General features: G+C 41.6%; 1 protein-coding gene across 1 annotated transcript in view; it reads right to left on the reverse strand.

Annotated features, from left to right (window-relative positions):
- LOC122789149 (alpha-1A adrenergic receptor-like) overlaps positions 1 to 1904 on the reverse strand; it is a 42867-nt gene extending 40963 nt beyond the window's left edge. Inside the window, exon 1 of the mRNA XM_044056382.1 lies at positions 466 to 1904. Coding sequence (XP_043912317.1) covers positions 466 to 1390 — 925 coding nt within the window. The 5' untranslated portion in view covers positions 1391 to 1904. The remainder of the gene's footprint in view (positions 1 to 465) is intronic.
- Positions 1905 to 22631: the final 20727 nt, after the last annotated feature.

Genomic DNA, 22631 nt, shown 5'->3' on the forward strand with positions numbered 1-22631 from the left:
AATCAAATACAGCTTTCAAAGCCAATATATTTTTTAATTATAAAATGGATGATAATTTAATTTTCCTACTTTTTGTTAGCTTACAGGTGACAATATTTTAAAAGTGTGCTTGATTTTGATCCTCATTGTTTGTAACTTTGCCACTTGTTCTCTATGAAATCTGAGCAAATAATGTTCAGGAAGAGGAAAAAGGTCCACGAAATAGCTGTATATTTAAATCAAAACATTAACAACTAAAATGGTGACGTTGCATAAAGGCAATATATAATGACTGGCATAATTCATGTCTAATTAATCACAAGTTAACATCTAACACTTCAGGCTTCACCTTCGGTGTTAAATTTAGGTGCAGGGATTAAAGGTTTAAACAATTGTTTAAATAATGCCAGCATATCCATTATATGCTAATGATCGTATTCTGCATAAATTAAGGCATCTGATAGCTTTACTAGGTAATAATCTTACCGAGAGGAAGGACAATAAAGAAGGGTAGCCAGCAGAGAACAAATACACCTACTACTATTCCCAATGTCTTAGCAGCCTTCTTCTCTTTAGAAAACTTGAGAAGTCTTATTGAGAAGGAGTTTTTCATGATTTTACTCTTGGAACGGGAGATGGACTTCTCCAGAGGGCTGTCTTTAACAGAGCTCTTCCGATGTATTCTCAGAGTTACAGCCTCCTGCTTGGAAATTGATTTGTCTTTCTTTACCCCGGAGTACAGACTTCTAGTCTCCCTTCTGGCAGCTAAGTATACTCGGAAGTACATCGCCAAAATAACAGCCAAAGGCAAATAGAAAGAACCAAGCGCTGAAAACAAAGCATACCCGGGTTCTTCTGTGATTTTGCAGACTTTATCATCCTCTGGCTCTGGTTCCTTCCATCCGAGCAGGGGTCCTATAGAGATCACCATGGACAGCGCCCATACACCTGCTAGTGTGTGTAGTCCACGCTTCTTGGTCATTATCATGGGGTATCTCAAGGGGTAACTCACCCCAAGGTAACGATCAACAGAAATGACACAGAGGCTTAAGATAGAGGCAGTGCAGCAGAGTACGTCTACTGCAGCCCATATGTTACAAAAAACTCTGCCGAAGATCCAGTATCCTAGCACCTCAAGGGTTGCCGAAAAGGGCAGGACTGTAGCACTGAGAAGCAAGTCTGCAACAGCTAAGTTAACAATGAAATAATTAGTGACTATTCGGAGATGCTTGTGACAGGCTACTGACAAGATGACCAAGATATTTCCCATAATTGCAAAAAGAATAAATGCTCCCAAAGTCAGACTTATACAGATGGCACGTCGGGGACTGGCTGATCCGTGAGTATGATTAACTGCCCTTGAGGAGTTCCAAACGGGCAGCTCTGTCTTGTTGTCCCAGGAAGAAATCATTTTGCAGAAGTTCTTATTAATTGCAATCCTAACGTATTCACTCTTTCATAGACGTGGCCACTCTGGCATTCATAAAAAAATACTTTTAAAAAGGATAATGCCTTAATAGTAAGGAAGTCCTTTGCTCGCAGTTAGTTGTCATTTTAATGGAAAATGACCCAATCTAAAAACTGATGCATCGCTTTGCAGATCTCCAGTTTGTATATGCAAGCAGCTCATCCTGGCAGGTGGCATCAGGTGAAGTGAAGCTTTGCATCTCTTGCTAAACCATAGTGAAAGGAAACTTGCCCTGGTAGCGTCAGGGATCCACACCTCCCAGTGTGCATGCCTCTCTTTACAAGCTTAAAGACATAGTGCATGGCCGGCTTTGACAAAGCTATCTGCACCATTTAATTCCTGCGTTCCCCTTTTATGATAGACAGACAGACAGCGTACTTATAAATGGTACTTTTTGTATGAACTAACACGTGTTCCTGTTAGAAAGTTACTGCACGAAAAGCTGATCAGCAGTCGTTTTCTAAAGTGTTTATCCAGATGGATCAATTAATTTAGTGAAATTAAAGCATGTGTGCTTTTTAAAATGCATATTAATTTAATTGGCATTTTATTGCAGCCAACGATTCCACATCATGATTTGATAATTAAACGGAGCAAGCACCACGAATCAGAACTTTGGTCGATTTTTTTCTTCCTAAAATCTCGGGTTATTGTCACCGTAGTTATGATATTATTGTGAGTTTTATAGAGCAATGCTGTAGCTAGGAATACTGTTTGTACTCTACTGATTACAGTTTTTTTCTAAGCATCACGTCAACATGACTTTTTTGAGGTCATATTATGTCTACAGCAGTCTAAGCGAATGCATTTAACAATATGTGCAGTATTGCTAATCTACAAACAATATTGTAATAGTTTTACGAGGTACAGCTGAAAATGTTACTTACATTTTTTAAGTGCTTGGGGTGTCAGCATTTTGAGAGATGTGTTAATTTTTAAGTGCTAAGTGTCCAAGGGGGTAGCACTTGGAGCTTATGAGTACAGAATGGAATTTGCTTGCTAGGCAAAAGTGAAGTGTATTAACCCACCAGATGCGCAGTAGCAAGCCCCGCCCAAACCCCGCCTGCAAGCATTTTGACTGATTTTGATTGAAAGATGCCACCATAACACAAGGTAATATATGCGGTATGTGAAACACAAGATCTGAAGTAGTTACTTCATTTGATCTGCAACCTGTGGGTGTCGCATCCGACCTCGGATCCGATCCGGCAGCTTTTCAAGATTCGAGCTCCTAGCTCCTTCCCCTACCCATAATCCCCTACTACCAACCACATTACCCCAGATTGTTTTTTGCCGCAGCTGAAGAAGCTTCCTTGTGAAGAGCTCCTGGCTGGGTGAGATCATTGCTGGTTTTTGAACCAAATTTACATACAAAGTTGTTGCTGTGTGTGTGTTAGTTCCCTTTCACTGCTTCTTGCGCTAGTTTTGGTCCCTTTTTTGTTAAATTTATTACTAGTTTATCTTCACTCCCCTCCCCCTCCTAGTGTTTGGGTGCGTATGTGAATGATGTCAGAAGGGCCTAAGGCCATTTTTTCCAAATGTACTGAGTGTGGCCACAAGCTTTCTCCAGCTGATGGCCACACTCAGTGCGTTTTGTGCCTGGGGGCAGCCCATTTGTCAGAGGCCTGCCAAATCTGCGCAGCCTTTAACCCCCGGGCACTTCGGGATAGGAAGAACAAGCTGATCCTGGTGGGAAAGCTCCCCCAGGAGTCGGCTTCTTCTTCCTCTCCCGTTCGGGCTCCAGCTGCTTCGGCGCCGTCTATCCCCTTAGTTCTACCTGGGACTCAACCTCCCTCATTGGGTTTGAGCTCTGGGGAAACTAGTGCCTCTTCCCTTAGAGAGAAGAGGCACAAGGATAAGGATGGACATAAGTCCCACAAAAGGTGGGCCGAATCTCATCCTTCAGCTCCGCCAGCAAAGCTACTTAAATCTCCCTCGAGGGTCTCTGGATCCCCCTCCTCTCGGCGCCGTTCGCCCTGTTTTTCACGGGAGCCGGAGGAGGAGGATAGGTCTCCCTCGAGATTTTTGAGGCGGCCCGCCCGGCCCGCCTCTACTACTTCATCTAGGTCAACCCGAAGCATCTCCGAAGCGGATATGGATTGGATGATGCGTGGGTTCTTACAGACCCAAATGCAGATGGGGATGCTCTTGCCCCCCCCCTCTGGGGGGGGAGTGCAGCCCCCATATTTGCCCCGATCACTCCTTCTCTGACTCGTTTTCGGGTCTCGGAGTCATCGGATCCAGGCCCTTTCGGACCCGGGGAATTGTCGGCACCGATAGCAGTGGTCTCTTCGACGCCGACTATACCTTCGAGCTTGTTGGACCTGAGCTCTCGGGGCCGAGGGCTGAGCGTCGGATCTGAGGGAGTTGCTGTGTCTTCGGCGCTGTTGGCGTCAGAGCACACCTCTGCCTTGGCGCCGACTGCATCGGCTCCGACCCCGATCCCTTCCTTGGATCCAAAGAGGTTGCTCTCAGAGGCTGGCGAGAGTGGCTCTCCTTCGGCTATCGAGGTAGTGGAGAGGGTACTGTCGAGGTCCTCCAGATCCCCGACCTGGGCTTCGGATCCACCCGTACCCCCACTGTATAAGGGTCTGTCTTTCATCATCCGTCCATCTGGACAGCCTGCCCAAGCCCTCCAGCTGGTTCCTGTGGAGGAACAACAACCCGTGGACGAGCCCTCTTCGGACAGTCCCATCGAGGAGGTCCCTCGGAAACATCAGTGCAAAAGGAGGCACCTGGACTCCCCCGAGTCCATTACCACAGACACGGACTTAGATGATACGGAGGGTTCCTCAAGGTCACCCCCTGAAGATGTCTCCTTTGGAGACATCATGGAAATGTTGCGTATCAGAGGGGGGTGGTCAGCCCAAAAACTCTCCCTTGATGAGTCCATGTTCCTGGAGGCCTTTGAGGCAGGCCCATCTACCTCCTGGGTGTCCTCTCCTGCCGACCCCCTGGTGGACTTAATTACCACCAGGGCTTGGAAGGAGCCCGACACCATGGAGCCAATCCCTAGGCACCCCAATGAAGTCCCCAGCCCACCCACAGATAGACCATCTTGGGCCAAAGGAACCCCCGTTGATGCTATGTTGGTGGCGGCGGCCACCAAGAAAGAACTTGCGCAGGAGAGTTCTTCGGTTCACCCAGCCGGATAAGGAATCTCGAGCGCTTGGCCAGATTGGGAAGCGGATGTTTGCTTTAGCGACCTTTTCCATAAGGGTGCTGAACTATATGGCACATACCATTAGGCTACAGCGAGACTTGATTAAAGAATATGCTGCAGCCCCGCCCGGAGTCCATGTCAGTCCCAGACAAAAAGGTTTTTGAGACTCGAATGGCCACTCTAAAATCCATCTCCAGTACATCTATTCGGCTTCTCTCCCATGCAATGGAGGGAGCTGCTAGAGCTAGCGGAGCCGGGGTCGTCTTGTGACGTCTCTCCTGGCTCTGTCTGTGCGACTTCACGGACCCCTTCAAGGTGTCCTTCGTGAACACCCCTTTTGACGGTTCTGCCTTGTTTGGCAAAACTGTTCGCGACACGCTGGTCCAAAGCGAAAAGGACGGGAAGACACTGTCTGCCGTCGGAGCCCGCTTCTCTAATCCCCAAAGATCCTTCTCCAGGAATCAGAGGGGACAAAAGAAGCTGTGGTTCCGTAAGTCTCAGCAATCACATCCTGCTGCCGACCACTCATCCTCTAGAGGCAGAGGAGGACAAGGTGGATGCCGGCCCAGAGGCAGAGGGGGGCTGCGTAATTTTGGGTCTAGAGAACTTTTCTCGGACAGACCCGCACAACAGCCCTGAGGGCTTGCCCGACTGTCCCTCTCTGGAGGCAGTCAGGGGGCGATTGTCGGAGCACCTGTCAAACTGGGAGTCCCTTACAACAGATCGATGGGTGCTCCGGATCATATCCAGAGGTTACTCCATTCCATTCATAAACCTTCCCCCCAAACCCAGACGTCTCCCCGATGTCCCACCCGATCAAAGGGAGGCAGCGGCTTTGGAGATTTCAAAGCTGCTAAGAAAAAGAGCCATCCAGCCCGTCCCCTCAGACCAGTCCGGATTGGGTTATTACTCCAGGTTCTTTTTGGTGCCATAGAAAACGGGGGACCTCAGACCCATCTTAGACCTTTCCGCCCTAAACCTGTTCATACCCAAGGAAAAGTTCTGGATGGTCACTCTCCAATCAATTCTCCCCCTGCTGCGGGAGAATGACTGGATGTGCTCGCTAGACCTCAAGGATGTGTATTACCACATATTAATGGACAGACGATCCAGGAGGTTCCTCCGCTTCCGGCTCAGAGCCAGTCATTATCAATTCAGGGTTCTTCCATTCGGCCTCACCTCAGCCTCCAGAGTGTTCACCAAGGTCATGGCAGTGGTTGCAGCCCACCTGAGACTCCAGGGCATTCAGGTCTTCCCTTACCTAGATGACTGGCTCCTCACCGCTACCAACAGGCATCAGCTCTGTGCGGCAAGAGATTATGCTCTGTCTCTGGCCCACAACCTAGGCATCTCAGTGAATGAGCAGAAATCCTGCCTGTGCCCCACTCAAGCCTTAGAATTCATAGGGGCCAGGTTAGATACACGAATCTCTAAAGTTGTTCTAACGTCAGCCAGGCTGAACAGCTTGTTGTTTCAGGTGTTAGCCCTTCTTCGGAGCCCTGCTCCTCCAGCAGAGTTAGTCCTGAGGGCACTGGGGTCTATGTCAGCAGCGATCGGTCTCTCTCATCATGCCCTTCTACGAATGCGCATATTACAATGGACCCTTCAAGTCCAATGGTCTCTGTCGATCCACCCATTATGCATGCCAATACCCTAGAGCAGGGTGTGCAGAGACTTTCTTCTGTGGTGGTTACAGGCACAGGAACTCAGAGAAGGGAGACCCTTTGTAATCCCCCCAGCCAAAGCCACGTTGACCACGGATGCTTCTTGCCTCGGGTGGGGGAGGCATTGCTCAGGCAGATCCGGCCAAGGCACATGGACTTCCCTAGAGACTGCATTACATATCAACGTCTTAGAGATGAGGGCGGTGCTTTTGGCGTTGCAAGCTCTCCACGACCTTCTTCCCATAGGGACTATTGCAATCCAGATGGACAACATGTCAGTAGTCTGGTATATAAACAAACAAGGAGGGACCAGATCTTATCCCCTGTGTCGAGAAGCCATGAGAGTGTGGGAATGGGCGATTTCCACCAACTGCTTTCTGATAGCAACGCACATTCTGGGACGGTCCAACATATTAACGGACAAGCTAAGTCGAGTGTTCCTCACTCCATACGAGTGGTCTCTGAATCCATCTGTTGCGAAGCAGATCTTCCACAAATGGGGTCAGCCTCGCTGCGACCTTTTTGCTTCTCCTTTAAACACAAAATGCAGCGAGTACTTTGCGATAGTTCCTCTCAGAGGGGAGACCCCCAGAGACGCTCTAGTCCATGCTTGGCCTCCCGGACTCCTTTATGCTTATCCCCCCCTCCCACTTATGATGAAATTCATCCAGAAAGCCTGTCAGTTGGGGAGCAGAGTTATCCTCACAGCCCCATTCTGGCCTCGACAGATCTGGTTCCCCTTTCTGCGGTCTCACAGTGTGGCTTCCCCATGGATTCTGGATCCCAGTCCAGACCTAATCTCGCACCCAGCGGGATGCCATACCCCAAACCTGGTCAATCTCAAACTTGCTGCTTGGTTGATCCAGTTCCATTAATGGCTAGGACTCCTGGTATCTCATCCCCCGTTAAGGCCATTCTGGTGGCGGCTCATAAACCATCTACCAGGAAACTTTACAACAGTAAATGGAAACGTTTTTCCATCTGGGCCAAGGATAAAGAATTGGACCCATTTACTGTCCCTATTCCGACTATTCTGGACTTCCTTTCCCTGCTTTTTAGACAGGGAGCTAGTGCCTCCACAGTCAAAGTGCAGTTAGCGGCCATCTCCCATTTTCACGTGGGCGACGGCATAGGCTCTTTAGCATCTACAAAGTTGTACAAAACCTTCTTAAGAGGCATTTTTCTTTTGAAACCACCAGTCAAGACTGTGGTTCCCCCATGGGATCTCACTCTGGTCTTACAAGCCTTAAAGAGACCACCTTTCGAGCCTGCGGCCTCGGTTCCGTTGAAGTTCTTGTCTTGGAAAACGGCTTTCTTAGTGGCTATTACTTCAGCCAAGAGAGTTTCAGAATTACAAGCTCTGTGTATCAAACCTCCGTACCTTATTTTTCACAAAGATAGAGTGTCCCTCAGTACTAACCCATCTTTCTTGCCTAAGGTGGCTACAGAATCAAACATTAATCAATCAATAAATCTCCCTGTATTTTTCCCAGATTTTTACAACAAAGGCGAATACACATTGCACAAATTGGATGTACACAGACAACTGCGTTTTTACTTGTACAGGACTAGAGAGTTTCACAAGTCGGACCAGTTGTTTGTTTCTTATGCAAAATCAGCCATGGGCAAGGCAATTTCTAAAGTGACTGTAGCAAATTGGATCTGTCAGTGCATTATGCTGGGATACACTTCATCTGGGAAGCCAGCTCCGGTTGGCGTCCGTGCTCATTCCACAAGATCTGTAGCTACCTCAACAGCCTTTTGGTCTAGGGTTCCAGTAGATGATATTTGTTCAGCAGCTACCTGGTCCTCATCTCATACGTTCATTTCTCATTACAAACTGGATATGATTTCCAGGAGTAGGGCTTCTTTTGGCTCCGTGGTGCTTCAGAATATCCTTCCGTAAGGGCCACCCAGGTTCTTATAGGTTAGCTGGGGACTCTGTCCCACAGGTTGCAGATCAAATGAAGTAACTACTTCAGATAAAGAAGTTATGTACTCACCATAACGTTCCATCTGAGTAGATGCTTCATTTGTCTGCAACCGACACCCCTGCCATCCCCCAAACCTCGGGAATTTTTCTGATCTTTCGGAGTTGGTTTCTGTCTCGAGTTGGTGAGGCAAAAAAAGCGATCTGAGGTAATGTGGTTGGTAGTAGGGGATTATGGGTAGGGGGAGGAGCTAGGAGCTCGAATCTTGGAGCTTGGAAAGCTGCCAGATCGGATCCGAGGTCGGATCCAACACCCACAGGTTGCAGACAAATGAAGTATCTGCTCAGATGGAACGTTATGGTGAGTACATAACTTCTTTTTAATTGCACAAAATGATTCGATTTCACAAAAAACAAGAAACACATACATTTAGCATGTGCCTATTTCTTTATTTCATGAACTTAGGCTAAAAACAGACACCCACAACCTCTAACACTGCATCAGGAAGCATTTACAACTTAAATTCACAACTTTTACTATACAGGAGTACTTAACATGCCAAGATCTGATACTACTGAAACAGAAGGATAAATGCTGAATGAGGCCAGGTCCAAGGGAGCCCGCAGGATTTTTTGCAGGGGGAAGGTGCAAACCCAGTGCCCCACCCACATAGCTCTCCCCGCCTTCTGCCAACACAGCCCTGCCCAAGTCCACCCACCCCCAAGCCCCACCCACACAGCCATTCAAGTGTCCCATTACTTGGCTATTTCTCCCCATTTGCTATAGACACTGTTCAAATCTCTGTGTGCATACTGTTTTATGCTTTAGTTCTACAATGATTACAGGCAGTTGGATTTAACTTACAACTTTTATTTCAAACATTATAGCCCAAACACAGACATTTACTAAACCTAAACAAAGCAATAGTCTTACAATGAAAACAGACTTGGCATTAAAGCTTCTCTACTTTTGAAACTCACATTCAATGAAACAGCATTGAAACCCACATTCAAAGAAAATGCATCTGGCCAGTGGCAGGTTATTTACCTTTGAACCGTTTTCAAGCAATAGGCTCCTTGCACACTGTTGGGGCCATGCAAAAGTTATTTGATTTACCTGATTGTATTAATTATAATATATAATATATCATTGAATTATATCCCTTGTATTATACAGCAACACTTTTTTGAGTGTCTCTGCCGAAGTAAAAGTAATCTGAATAATTCCACATTAAAGATATCTGAAACTAATGAAGATGTTGTTGCTAGAAAACAACTGTATATTTCAGTGTTTCATCTACAAATTTAGTGCCTGCTGCCGTCAAAGAATAAGTTGCCTATGTTAAATTAAAAAAATGGTAAGCTGGTATATTGCAATAGAAAATGGATGGCAAGCTGAAAAACAGGTTCATAGTTATTAGGCATCTCACCCAAAGGAGGACATCCTCAGGACTGCAGCATACAAATATACATGCTGTAGGAATAGAACCTCAAGCCTCTACATTAAGATGCAAGTATTCTACTTGTGGTGCTACTAACATAGCTTTAAAACTTTATACCACAATAGCGATACCATTTGTTAAACAAAAGAGTTGCACATTGTAAATAGACTTGGCATGAGCAGCAGTAAACTTTGCTTCCCTTAAAACTCAGTTAATTGAAAATAAATTCCACCTGCTAACTCTAACTTGGGCATTTCACTTTCTCTCTCTCTCTCTCTCTCGCTCACAAACATACCACACCCCTCAAGGCCTCAACCTTAGCGCAAGAAATTTGGACAAAGCCTAAAATAAATAGGGACAGATTATAAATATGGCTCTCATAAACTTAGAAAATTGCAAGAGTAACAGGATTTGTGTTAGTATGCGTTTTTCTAAATGATATGACGTCTAAAACTGAAATGTCTCATTATTTAGCAACTTCAATCCTTTTTAGGAGGAATATGGGGCAAAAATCTGGACATTCTGCAAAAACCTGGACAGCTGAGGGGTATGCTACCTCCCTCATACACACACACACACACACACACACACACACACACACACACACACACACACACACACACACACACCAAATAATTCTGGTCAGACTTGAATTAGTTCTGGGAAGGTTGCACTGAATGGCACCGTGCTTGATCTGAAGTGGGTGAAATTCTGGTAGCCAGTGATAATAACTGATCTGCAGCTCAGCAATGTGGAGCATTAAAGCATTTTTAGCAGAGCATTGTTTCATCACTACCTATTGTGTTTGCACATAAGCTGTAGTTATTTCAAGCATTTGCCTTTGATTACTACAGAGTACATTTACCCATCAGAGCTATTGTGTTTTGACTTCAGTGTGGAGCTTACCTAGTTGTTGCAGGGCTTGGCTTTTAAGTAAGGTAGCAATGCTTATTTACCATATACCATTAAAGCCACCCAACTACAAGTGTACTAACACACAGACACTGCTATAAGACACTGGTCTCCAATAAAATGTAATGAGCTTCTGAAAATACTGTAATCCTGTCCTTTTATTACAAATACTGTCATATGCATTTCAATACCCAAGGCTTATACATTATCTAGTTATGTAAATATGCTCTGCATGGCAACAACGAAAAGGCTTTCAATGCTGGTAATTCTTTAGCAATATGCTTACTAAAGCTTACTTGCATCTTACAATTTCCGACAAGCTTACCTGATGTTCATTAAACCATGGCTACTTAAACAGAGCAACAGGGCACTGTAACAGCATACAGTTCCTGAATAATAAGAAGCATAAATCAACAGTATAAAAATCTGATAGAAAACCAGAACATTCTGCAAAATCAAGGACAGATGAAAAGCCACGGTCGTATTTGTGATCTACCTTGGATGGGGGAATACTCTGCACACTTACACTGCATAACTGCTCCTTGCCTTCCTTGGACACATCCAGAGCCACTACAATGGGGGGTGGGGTGCAATAAGTATGTCATAATTTGAAATGTCTCTGGCTGACAGTGATGGCTCTGACACTCATACCTCTCAACTTCAGAGCAAGAAATCTGGACAAAGCCATACATAGAACTAGAAGTGGGACACAGGTCCAAAAATAAGGACAGTTTTTAAATATTGCTCTTATTAACTTAAATAATAGAACAGTAGTAGATCTTGCATTAGTACGAATTTTCTGAAGGGTATGAAATCTGAAACTCAAATGTCTGCCATTATTTTCTAACTTCAGTCTTTAATGACTTGCCACTAATTTGCCAGAAAACCACAATTTTATGAAAAACGGACCAAAATGTGATGCAAAAATACCTGTCGAAAAGGGACACCTTTTTAATATTAACATTGTTAACTTGAGCAGCTAACAAAATAAGAGCATCTACATGCATTTCTGAAATAAAAGTAATCTATAACTCTGATTATTATAGTTATATATAAATGTAAACCCTCCACATTTTCTTCCAAAATTGCCATTTTGGAGGAGGGATTATTAGGGGAGAGCAACATTTTGAGCCAAAATTGGGGACAATTGAGAGGTTTGGATATTCCTAATCTACAAGGTGATTTGCACGTACCTCTCAACCTCTTAATGCAGGAAATCTGGACAAGGCCAAATATATTGGGGGAACATACAAACACTACTAAAAATTGCTCTTGTATAAACTTAAGACAGTGTTGCATTAGCATGCATTTTTCTGAAGGTTATGACATCTGAAACTCAATGTCTGTCATTTAGTGACTTCATTCCTAAATGATTTGCTAGAAAACCACAAATTTTATGAGGAACAAACCAAAAATAAGAAGCAAATATCTATTCATTCTGCAAAGATATGGACAACTGAGAGGTATAGTTCAACCGGGGCTGTCTGAGTTTGCTACCCCCCCTTACAAACTCATGGTCAAATGGAGCCTCCCCCCTGCAGCCATTCCAATGTCCCATTCCTTGGTTATTTTACCCCATTTACCATAAACACTGTAATGTGCATACTGCTTTACTTCTGCGATGATTTAGGATTTCATTTGAAAGTTTTATTTTGCATTTTACAGCACAAACCCTAATACATATGTTAAACAAAGCAATGCAGTCTCACAATGAAAATAGACTAACATTAAAACTTCTCTGCCCTTGAAACTCACATGCATTGAAACAGCATTGAAACCCACATTCAAAGAAAATACATTTTGCCAGTGGCAGATAAATATTAACTCTGGTCTGTCTTCAAAATCATAGCCCCCTCGAACATAACATACACATGCTCTTTGATACACCTTCCTGACTGTATTACATTATATTCCTTGTACAATACAGTACAGTTGTTAGAGGGCATTTTAAATTTATTGTTTTGAACATTTTTCCAGTAAACAATGAAACAAAATGCATACACCAATGACAAAACTGCCCAATTCAGAACATTTCCATCATAAAAAGTCTACTCAACCTTCTATAGTCCACCAGTATCAGTAAAAAATATGCACAATCTCTGAAGTAGTAAAATCCACATTAAAGAAATTTGTAACTAATAAAGAGGTTGCTGCTAGCAAACAACTTTATATGTCATTGTTTAATCTACAAATAAAGTGCCTGTTAACCTTGAAGAATAAATTGCCTTTGTTGCATGCAATAAAAAAAGATAAGCTAGTAATACTGCAATAAGGAATGGATAGCAAACTGATAACATGTTCATAGTTACTAGGTATCTTTGCCAAAAGGACTGCAGCATCCACCCCCTTTACAACACAGTACAGTATCAGCAATGCATCTACCTACTGTGGGAGTAGAACCCACAGCCTTCAGCATCAAAAGCAAGTACACTATCTGTTGTGCTATTAACAATGCAAGCAGACTAAACATAAGCAGCACTAAACTTTTGCTCCCCTGCAGCTCTCAGCTCCTTGTAAAATCTACTCGACACTCAGCTGTATCTCTGAACTTTGCAGCACAAGAAATCTGGAAAAAGCCAAAATTTATTGGGGGGGACAAAAGGACAAAAACCAGGGACACATTTTAAACATTGCTTGTATAATGTTGGAAAGTTGCTAGAATAAAATGCTGTGTTACCACCATACATTTCACTGCCACATCTTGAACCCAGGGGACCCTGTGCAAAACAGTCAGAGCAACATACCACTACGCCAAATCAGCTGTTTTGTGAAAGAGGAAGACTGAAACTTAAATGGCTACCATTTAGTGAATTCAGTTCTCACCATAGCACAGCTGTCAACCTCTTAGCACAAAATACCTGAACAAAGCCAATAATGGGTGAATACAACCCCCAAACATTCAGTGAATTCATTTCTCACCATAGCTCTCAACCTCTTAGCAAAAAACACCAGGACAAAGCCAGCAATGGGGGAATATAGCCCCCAAACATATTCAGTGAATTCAGTTCTTACCATAGCTCTCAACCTTAGCACAAAACCTGGATGAAGCCAATAAATACCTGAACAAAGCCAATACTGGGTGAATACAGCCCCCAAACATATTCAGTGAATTCAGTTCTTACCATAGCTCTCAACCTTAGCACAAAACCTGGATGAAGCCAATAATGGGGGGAATACAGTCCCAAAGACAGGGATACATTTCAAATATCCATCTTGTACACTTAGAAAATTGCTAGAATAAAAGCTTTTGTTACCATTCACTTTCTGAAGAATATGAAGTCTGATATTGAAATGAGTGTCCAATTTTAACATTTGTTAACCAGGAAAGTCTGACTTGGAAAAAAGCTAATTTTTAGCAGAGGCCCAGGGAGAAACACTCCAGACAGCCAAGAATCAAACCAGAGTACATGTAGCTGTCAGGCAACAAGGACACAAATACAGAAACCACAGATTTTATGAGGAACAGAAAAAGTATGAGGGAAAAACCTGCAATATTTTTACAAATGGTGGTGGGTAGGGAATTTAGGCTCTTGCCACTTGGGCCCAAGGTACAGGATTCAAGCCTTATTCTCTACTCACCACCATGTAACTCCCGGGAAATTTTATACACACACACACACACACACACACACACACACACACACACACACACACACACACACACCAAATAATTCTGGTCAGACTTGAATTAGTTATGGGAAGGTTGCACTGAATGGCACCGTGCTTGATCTGAAGTGGGTGAAATTCTGGTAGCCAGTGATAATAACTGATCTGCAGCTCAGCAATGTGGAGCATTAAAGCATTTTTAGCAGAGCATTGTTTCATCACTACCTATTGTGTTTGCACATAAGCTGTAGTTATTTCAAACATTTGCCTTTGATTACTACAGAGTACATTTACCCACCAGAGCTATTGTGTTTTGACTTCAGTTTGGAGCTTACCTAGTTGTTGCAGGGCTTGGCTTTTAAGTAAGGTAGCAATGCTTATTTACCATATACCATTAAAGCCACCCAACTACAAGTGTACTAACACACAGACACTGCTATAAGACACTGGTCTCCAATAAAATGTAATGAGCTTCTGAAAATACTGTAATCCTGTCCTTTTATTACAAATACTGTCATATGCATTTCAATACCTAAGGCTTATACATTATCTAGTTATGTAAATATTCTCTGCATGGCAACAACGAAAAGGCTTTCAGTGCTGGTAATTCTTTAACAATATGCTTACTAAAGCTTACTTGCATCTTACAATTTCCGACAAGCTTACCTGATGTTCATTAAACCATGGCTACTTAAACAGAGCAACAGGGCACTGTGACAGCATACAGTTCCTGAATAATAAGAAGCATAAATCAACAGTATAAAAATCTGATAGAAAACCAGAACATTCTGCAAAATCAAGGACAGATGAAAAGCCACGGTCGTATTTGTGATCTACCTTGGATGGGGGGAATACTCTGCACACTTACACTGCATAACTGCTCCTTGCCTTCCTTGGACACATCCAGAGCCACTACAATGGGGGGTGGGGTACAATAAGTATGTCATAATTTGAAATGTCTCTGGCTGACAATGATGGCTCTGACACTCATACCTCTCAACTTCAGAGCAAGAAATCTGGACAAAGCCATACATAGAACTAGAAGTGGGACACAGGCCCAAAAATAAGGACAGTTTTTAAATATTGCTCTTATTAACTTAAATAATAGAACAGTAGTAGATCTTGCATTAGTACAAATTTTCTGAAGGGTATGAAATCTGAAACTCAAATGTCTGCCATTATTTTCTAACTTCAGTCTTTAATGACTTGCCACTAATTTGCCAGAAAACCACAATTTTATGAAAAACGGACCAAAATGTGATGCAAAAATACCTGTCAAAAAGGGACACCTTTTTAATATTAACATTGTTAACTTGAGCAGCTAACAAAATAAGAACATCTACATGCATTTCTGAAATAAAAGTAATCTATAACTCTGATTATTACAGTTATATATAATTGTAAACCCTCCACATTTTCTTCCAAAATTGCCATTTTGGAGGAGGGATTATTAGGGGAGAGCAACATTTTGAGCCAAAATTGGGGACAATTGAGAGGTTTGGATATCCCTAATCTAACAAGGTGATTTGCACGTACCTCTCAACCTTTTAATGCAGGAAATCTGGACAAGGCCAAATATATTGGGGGAACATACAAACACTACTAAAAATTACTCTTGTATAAATTTAAGACAGTCTTGCATTAGCATGCATTTTTCTGAAGGTTATGACATCTGAAACTCAATGTCTGTCATTTAGTGACTTCATTCCTAAATGATTTGCTAGAAAACCACAAATTTTATGAGGAACAAACCAAAAATAAGAAGCAAATATCTATTAATTCTGCAAAGATATGGGCAACTGAGAGGTATAGTTCAACCGGGGCTGTCTGAGTTTGCTACCCCCCCCTCACAAACTCATGGTCAAATGGAGCCTCCCCCCTGCAGCCATTCCAATGTCCCATTCCTTGGTTATTTTGCCCCATTTACCATAAACACTGTAATGTGCATACTGCTTTACTTCTGCGATGATTTAGGATTTCATTTGAAAGTTTTATTTTGCATTTTACAGCACAAACCCTAATACATATGTTAAACAAAGCAATGCAGTCTCACAATGAAAATAGACTAACATTAAAACTTCTCTGCCCTTGAAACTCACATGCATTGAAACAGCATTGAAACCCACATTCAAAGAAAATACATTTTGCCAGTGGCAGATAAATATTAACTCTGGGCTGTCTTCAAAATCATAGCCCCCTCAAACATAACCTACACATGCTCTTTGATACACCTTCCTGACTGTATTACATTATATTCCTTGTACAATACAGTACAGTTGTTAGAGGGCATTTTAAATTTATTGTTTTGAACATTTTTCCAGTAAACAATGAAACAAAATGCATACACCAATGACAAAACTGCCCAATTCAGAACATTTCCATCATAAAAAGTCTACTCAACCTTCTATAGTCCACCAGTATCAGTAAAAAATATGCACAATCTTTGAAGTAGTAAAATCCACATTAAAGAAATTTGTAACTAATAAAGAGGTTGCTGCTAGCAAACAACTTTATATGTCATTGTTTAGTCTACAAATAAAGTGCCTGTTACCCTTGAAGAATAAATTGCCTTTGTTGCATGCAATAAAAAAAGATAAGCTAGTAATACCGCAATAAGGAATGGATAGCAAACTGATAACAGGTTCATAGTTACTAGGTATCTTTGCCAAAAGGACTGCAGCATCCACCCCCTTTACAACACAGTACAGTATCAGCAATGCATCTACCTACTGTGGGAGTAGAACCCACAGCCTTCAGCATCAAAAGCAAGTACACTATCTGTTGTGCTATTAACAATGCAAGCAGACTAAACATAAGCAGCACTAAACTTTTGCTCCCCTGCAGCTCTCAGCTCCTTGTAAAATCTACTCGACACTCAGCTGTATCTCTGAACTTTGCAGCACAAGAAATCTGGAAAAAGCCAAAATTTATTGGGGGGGACAAAAGGACAAAAACCAGGGACACATTTTAAACATTGCTTGTATAATGTTGGAAAGTTGCTAGAATAAAATGCTGCGTTACCACCATACATTTCACTGCCACGTCTTGAACCCAGGGAACCCTGTGCAAAACAGTCAGAGCAACATACCACTACGCCAAATCAGCTGTTTTGTGAAAGAGGAAGACTGAAACTTAAATGGCTACCATTTAGTGAATTCAGTTCTCACCATAGCACAGCTGTCAACCTCTTAGCACAAAATACCTGAACAAAGCCAATAATGGGTGAATACAACCCCCAAACATTCAGTGAATTCAGTTCTCACCATAGCTCTCAACCTCTTAGCAAAAAACACCCGGACAAAGCCAGCAATGGGGGAATATAGCCCCCAAACATATTCAGTGAATTCAGTTCTTACCATAGCTCTCAACCTTAGCATAAAACCTGGATGAAGCCAATAAATACCTGAACAAAGCCAATACTGGGTGAATACAGCCCCCAAACATATTCAGTGAATTCAGTTCTTACCATAGCTCTCAACCTTAGCACAAAACCTGGATGAAGCCAATAATGGGGGGAATACAGTCCCAAAGACAGGGATACATTTCAAATATCCATCTTGCACACTTAGAAAATTGCTAGAATAAAAGCTTTTGTCACCATTCACTTTCTGAAGAATATGAAGTCTGATATTGAAATGAGTGTCCAATTTTAACATTTGTTAACCAGGAAAGTCTGACTTGGAAAAAAGCTAATTTTTAGCAGAGGCCCAGGGAGAAACACTCCAGACAGCCAAGAATCAAACCAGAATACATGTAGCTGTCAGGCAACAAGGACACAAATACAGAAACCACAGATTTTATGAGGAACAGAAAAAGTATGAGGGAAAAACCTGCAACATTTTTACAAATGGTGGTGGGTAGGGAATTCAGGCTCTTGCCACTTGGGCCCAAGGTACAGGGTTCAAGCCTTATTCTCTACTCACCACCATGTAACTCCCGGGAAATTTTATACAAACACACACACACACACACACACACACACACACACACACACCTCACTCTGAAAGTGTCCCATCTTCCATCCATTTCCTCCTACTTGAGAATCCGTCGTTTCAGTTCCTGCTTGCAAAACCGTCCGTGTGTTCCTGCTCACAAACTTGTAAATATGAGCGATGATGTCACCACGCCCACGACTGGACTTAAAGAAGAACGCATGATGTCAGCACGGACTTCTTTCTTCTTAAAGAAGAACGCAAAATAGCATTAACTAGTCAGCCATTTCCAGGGGGGTGCAAGTACACCCCCTTGCACCTGCCTGCGGGCGCCCTTGGCCAAGTCCCTTTATCTAACCGATCCTTAAACTTTCTTAAACAGTTTCCAAACAGAGTTATAAAAGAGTATGTGTAAGAGTACAGAAACAAGAGTGCTGCTGTGGGGAAAGTTACAGAAAACCCAGTCCAAATATTCTGAATGCAACTAATAAACCCGAGCATTTTCACTGTAACTACCTGTAAATGAAAATCTGCATGACACTGTGGGCACCATAACTGCATGCCAGAAACGGAACTCTGCACCGCTCTAGTCACCTTCAGTTGAAATAAAACTAGTAACTATTCAAGAGTGATGCAATGATATTACCATTGCCAAAGACACCAATACAAGCAAATAAATAAATACACATACACACAGTTTTCAATTTTTAACCACAGTTGCCGTTTAACTGGTACCCATAGAAGCAGGCCACCCAGTCAGGTAATTTTGGCCATACCTACATTAACTAGTTGTGGGGAGAAAGACAAATGAAGGGTAAAAGTCTGGTCATATGCTGCTATTTTCCATTTGTTTACTGTGTAGGTAGGCTAGTCTACGGAACCTTTTCTTCCATTATTCTGGCGAATAATTATTATTATATATTAATCTAATGGAAAGGGACTGATTGCTCGAATGTTATTAGGATGTGTGTTGTGCTTATTAAATGCTCCGTTTTTAATTCTATGGATTTACCGTTACATTAGCATTGCGTGTCAGTCACAGCACATTGCTGTTAATCCCGCCCTCCCGCATGTCAATCACGATGGGCACACCCATACCTACGCGAACTCGGTGGTGGGTTAATACACTTCAATTCCGCCGCTTGCTACACCCCTGTTATACAGTATACCTTTTTCGTCTATGCTGTCATGATCTGCATCTGAGGCACCTTTTGCATTAAGCATTCCAACAAAAAAAAATATCAAAATTATTAACTGAAAATGGATTCAGTTACACAAGTATGACAATCCACTGGGGGGGGGCAGCAAGTACAACTTTGCAAAGGGAAATAATGCAAATAATGCTGGTATCCACTTTATTATTGCTTGTTGATGTGGGCCTATTAGGTTCTAGTGTAGGCGTATATGACTGTATTTATGTGTTTTTCTCATTTCTTTATGACGATTACTAAGCAAGAAATAATTTCTCAGAGAAATGGAGCAATAATTTTTAGGTTTAGGCAGAATACATGGATCACTTTCTGTAAAGTTAAATAATATTTTTATTATCTAGTATTTCCAGCTTGACAAATAATATCTGAGGAGAGAAATGTCACTATGAAGGATGGTTCAGACCAGTCCTAAATTTGGTTCATACTTTCAAGTGTTTCATGCGCATTTTAGACTAGCTAGACCTGTGGGTCAGTTTATTTTATTTAGTTAACATTTATTAACTGGTCCGGTGGACCCTTTTCAATTAAGACCCCAGATGTCTGGCAGAGACAATGTGCAGATATAATATACTGCAAAGAAAATTACAGTTTACACCGTAACAGCATAGGTATGTTACTGCAAATATTGTAAACACAAATACAATCATAAGAACTGAAAGTAATAATGTAGTTTTACAGTATAAGAGCTATTTACAGTATATAAATAGGAGAATGAGTTCAGGCAGGTAAACACTCTGTGCTTATATCTCAAATGTGAGGGCAGAAAGCTTATTCATGTATTTTGTGTCTACAAGTGCTTGAATGATAACTGGAAATGCACTTGCTTGCTGCCACTTGTTTTAAATGGCAAGTGCCCTATTCCTTCTACCCAATCCTAGTTAATTACCTAGCCTAATTTTAACCTCAAAACTTCCACCCAGTCCCTAACCCTAAAGTCTGATTAATTTCTAAACCTAAAATTCCACTCCTCTAGGAAACCAAAAAGCTTTGATTACTTCCTAACACTAAACTCCCTTTCCACTTTTTAAACCAAAACTCTCTCCCTGCATCCTAAACCTAATATATCCAATTGTTCCCCAACCCTAAAACCTCACTCCTGCACCCTAAAGCTAAAATTTCCTTCCTGCTCCCTAAACCTAAATGTCCGATAGCTCCACAACCCTAAATTTCCCTCTGCATCTTAAACCAAAAGCTCTGCCTCCCTATACCTAAAATTGTTATCTGATACCCTTATCTACACTCTTACCTCCCCCGCTCCCATGTCTGCAGCACACTGCTAAACATGTATTGCAGTTTGAGCATAAGTAGACAAATGTGCAAGCTACAAGATAACCAAGTTCCTGGCTATGAGACAGTGGTCTCTGAACATCCAGGATTCAGGTACTTGTAGTAGATCCATTTATTTCCTTTGCTGACTGTAATAAGCTGACTTGATCCTAGTAAAATGCCTCTTTTCAGCAGAGGTCCAGGGAGAAACTCCAAAATTATGAAACAAAGAGCAGAATAATGTAATGATATAATTAGCTGAAAACATTACTGTGAAACTCACAATCAGAAAATGCAATTTATTATAATGGTAAAGTGGCATATACATTTCATTTTATCATAGCATTAGGTTAAATTTAGCAAAAATCTCAGCTTAAACACATTGACTGGGGCTATTTTCCTTTGGTAGCATAACAAAGTTGCACTGTAGCATATTTCTTGGGAAATTAATATGATTTACATTGTTAACACAGGAACATAAGTAGTTTGTGATGGAATAGTAGCAAGTTGTAGTATTGTTATCAAATGACAAGTGGCAGGAGGTAAGATTTGAGCAGATTCGTTTAAGGTGGAAAGTTGTGTTGATTGATTTGAAGGTGAGCTAAAAGTAGATTAGAGTACAGACAAGTCAAATGAATGCTGGACATAGGCACAATGCAAAATAAAAGTAATTGCATTTATCATTTTGTATTATATTATTTTGTTGCACACAAGAACAGTTTTTTGTTGATTGTTACATAAGTTTTGAGATTTTGTATAAAAGTTGTAGTGTTGGTCTCTGTTTTGATTTCACTTGGAAGAGTTGTTCTATAATTTAACTATGCAGTTTGAGTAAAGTCAATAGCTGTTTTTGTTGAGACCTCAGTGGATTACAAGTTTGGACAAGTTCTTGTATAGCAGGATATTATGTGTAAGCCTGAACTATGTAATATGATGATGGGTTCTATAGAGAAGATTTGTTGCATAACAGGCTATTTTATTATACTTTTATTCAATATTATGAATTTGAGCATCTTGTAAGTTAATTTAGTGTCATAGCTGATGTCTGCCTAAAATGTTTATTAAGTAGGCTTTAGTTGGATATAGCATTTCGGGTTGTTTGTTTTTGATATAGCATAGTTAATGCATAGATCATACTATGGATGCTGGTCTGTAATAACACCAAATAGTTTAGTGTTGGACATGTGTTCAGTAATATTACCAATTACTGAAAAAGATTATGACTGAGGGCCACATTCAATAACACCTACACTAAGTGCACATGATTTGTATTCAAGAACATCCCTACCACATTTTTTTGTACTTTCTAATCACTCAGAAAGATTATACTAAGTGTGCATGTAGTCTACTCTTTGTGGTAACCTTTATGAATCCCCCTCTGTATTTAAAGATGTGAGAAAATCTGTAGGAAAGCTAAAATTAGAAAGAAGGTGTGAGTTATGCTTGTGTTGTCTGTTCACTCAAAGCAGTGTGCACTTAGTGTAGGCTTTATTGAATCCTAGGGTGAGTCTATATATTTGCAACAGTGTAGGTGTAAACAGGTTATTTTTATTTATTTGCATTTAGTAGCAGTTATTAGTTTAAATATAGTTAAATGTTGTGAAGAACTCGTTTAGTTGTGTTTTGAAGTTGGTTAAGTGCTTTGATGGTACATATGACTGTAGAGTCAGAGTCATCTATATACAGCAGTAAGACAGAGTTTGGTACATTTTCACATGTCATTTATGATTATATTCAATAGAACTGGTTGTAGTATGGATCCTTATGGAACACCTGCTGTGACTAGCTTAAAGACAGATAATGTATGGTCCCAATTCACTGCTCGAGATCCATTGTGCAGGTATTGCTAATCCATTGTCTATTATTTGTACTGAAAGAATTTTAACTTTTTAGTGGTAATTGGTGTGTGGCTGTATCCCAAGCTTTTGATAGGTCCAGGTATAGTGATGCAATTAGGTTTCCCTTTATTATTTATAATGTTTTGGAAAGTCTGTAGAACTGTCACAGCACTATAGCCTATGCTGAAGCCATGTCGAGTAGGTGACAGTTGATTTTTTT

The sequence above is a fragment of the Protopterus annectens genome, chromosome 14.part0 (genome assembly GCF_019279795.1).
Source record: "Protopterus annectens isolate FY-2018-M chromosome 14.part0, PAN1.0, whole genome shotgun sequence".
Taxonomy (NCBI): Eukaryota; Metazoa; Chordata; order Ceratodontiformes; family Protopteridae; genus Protopterus; species Protopterus annectens.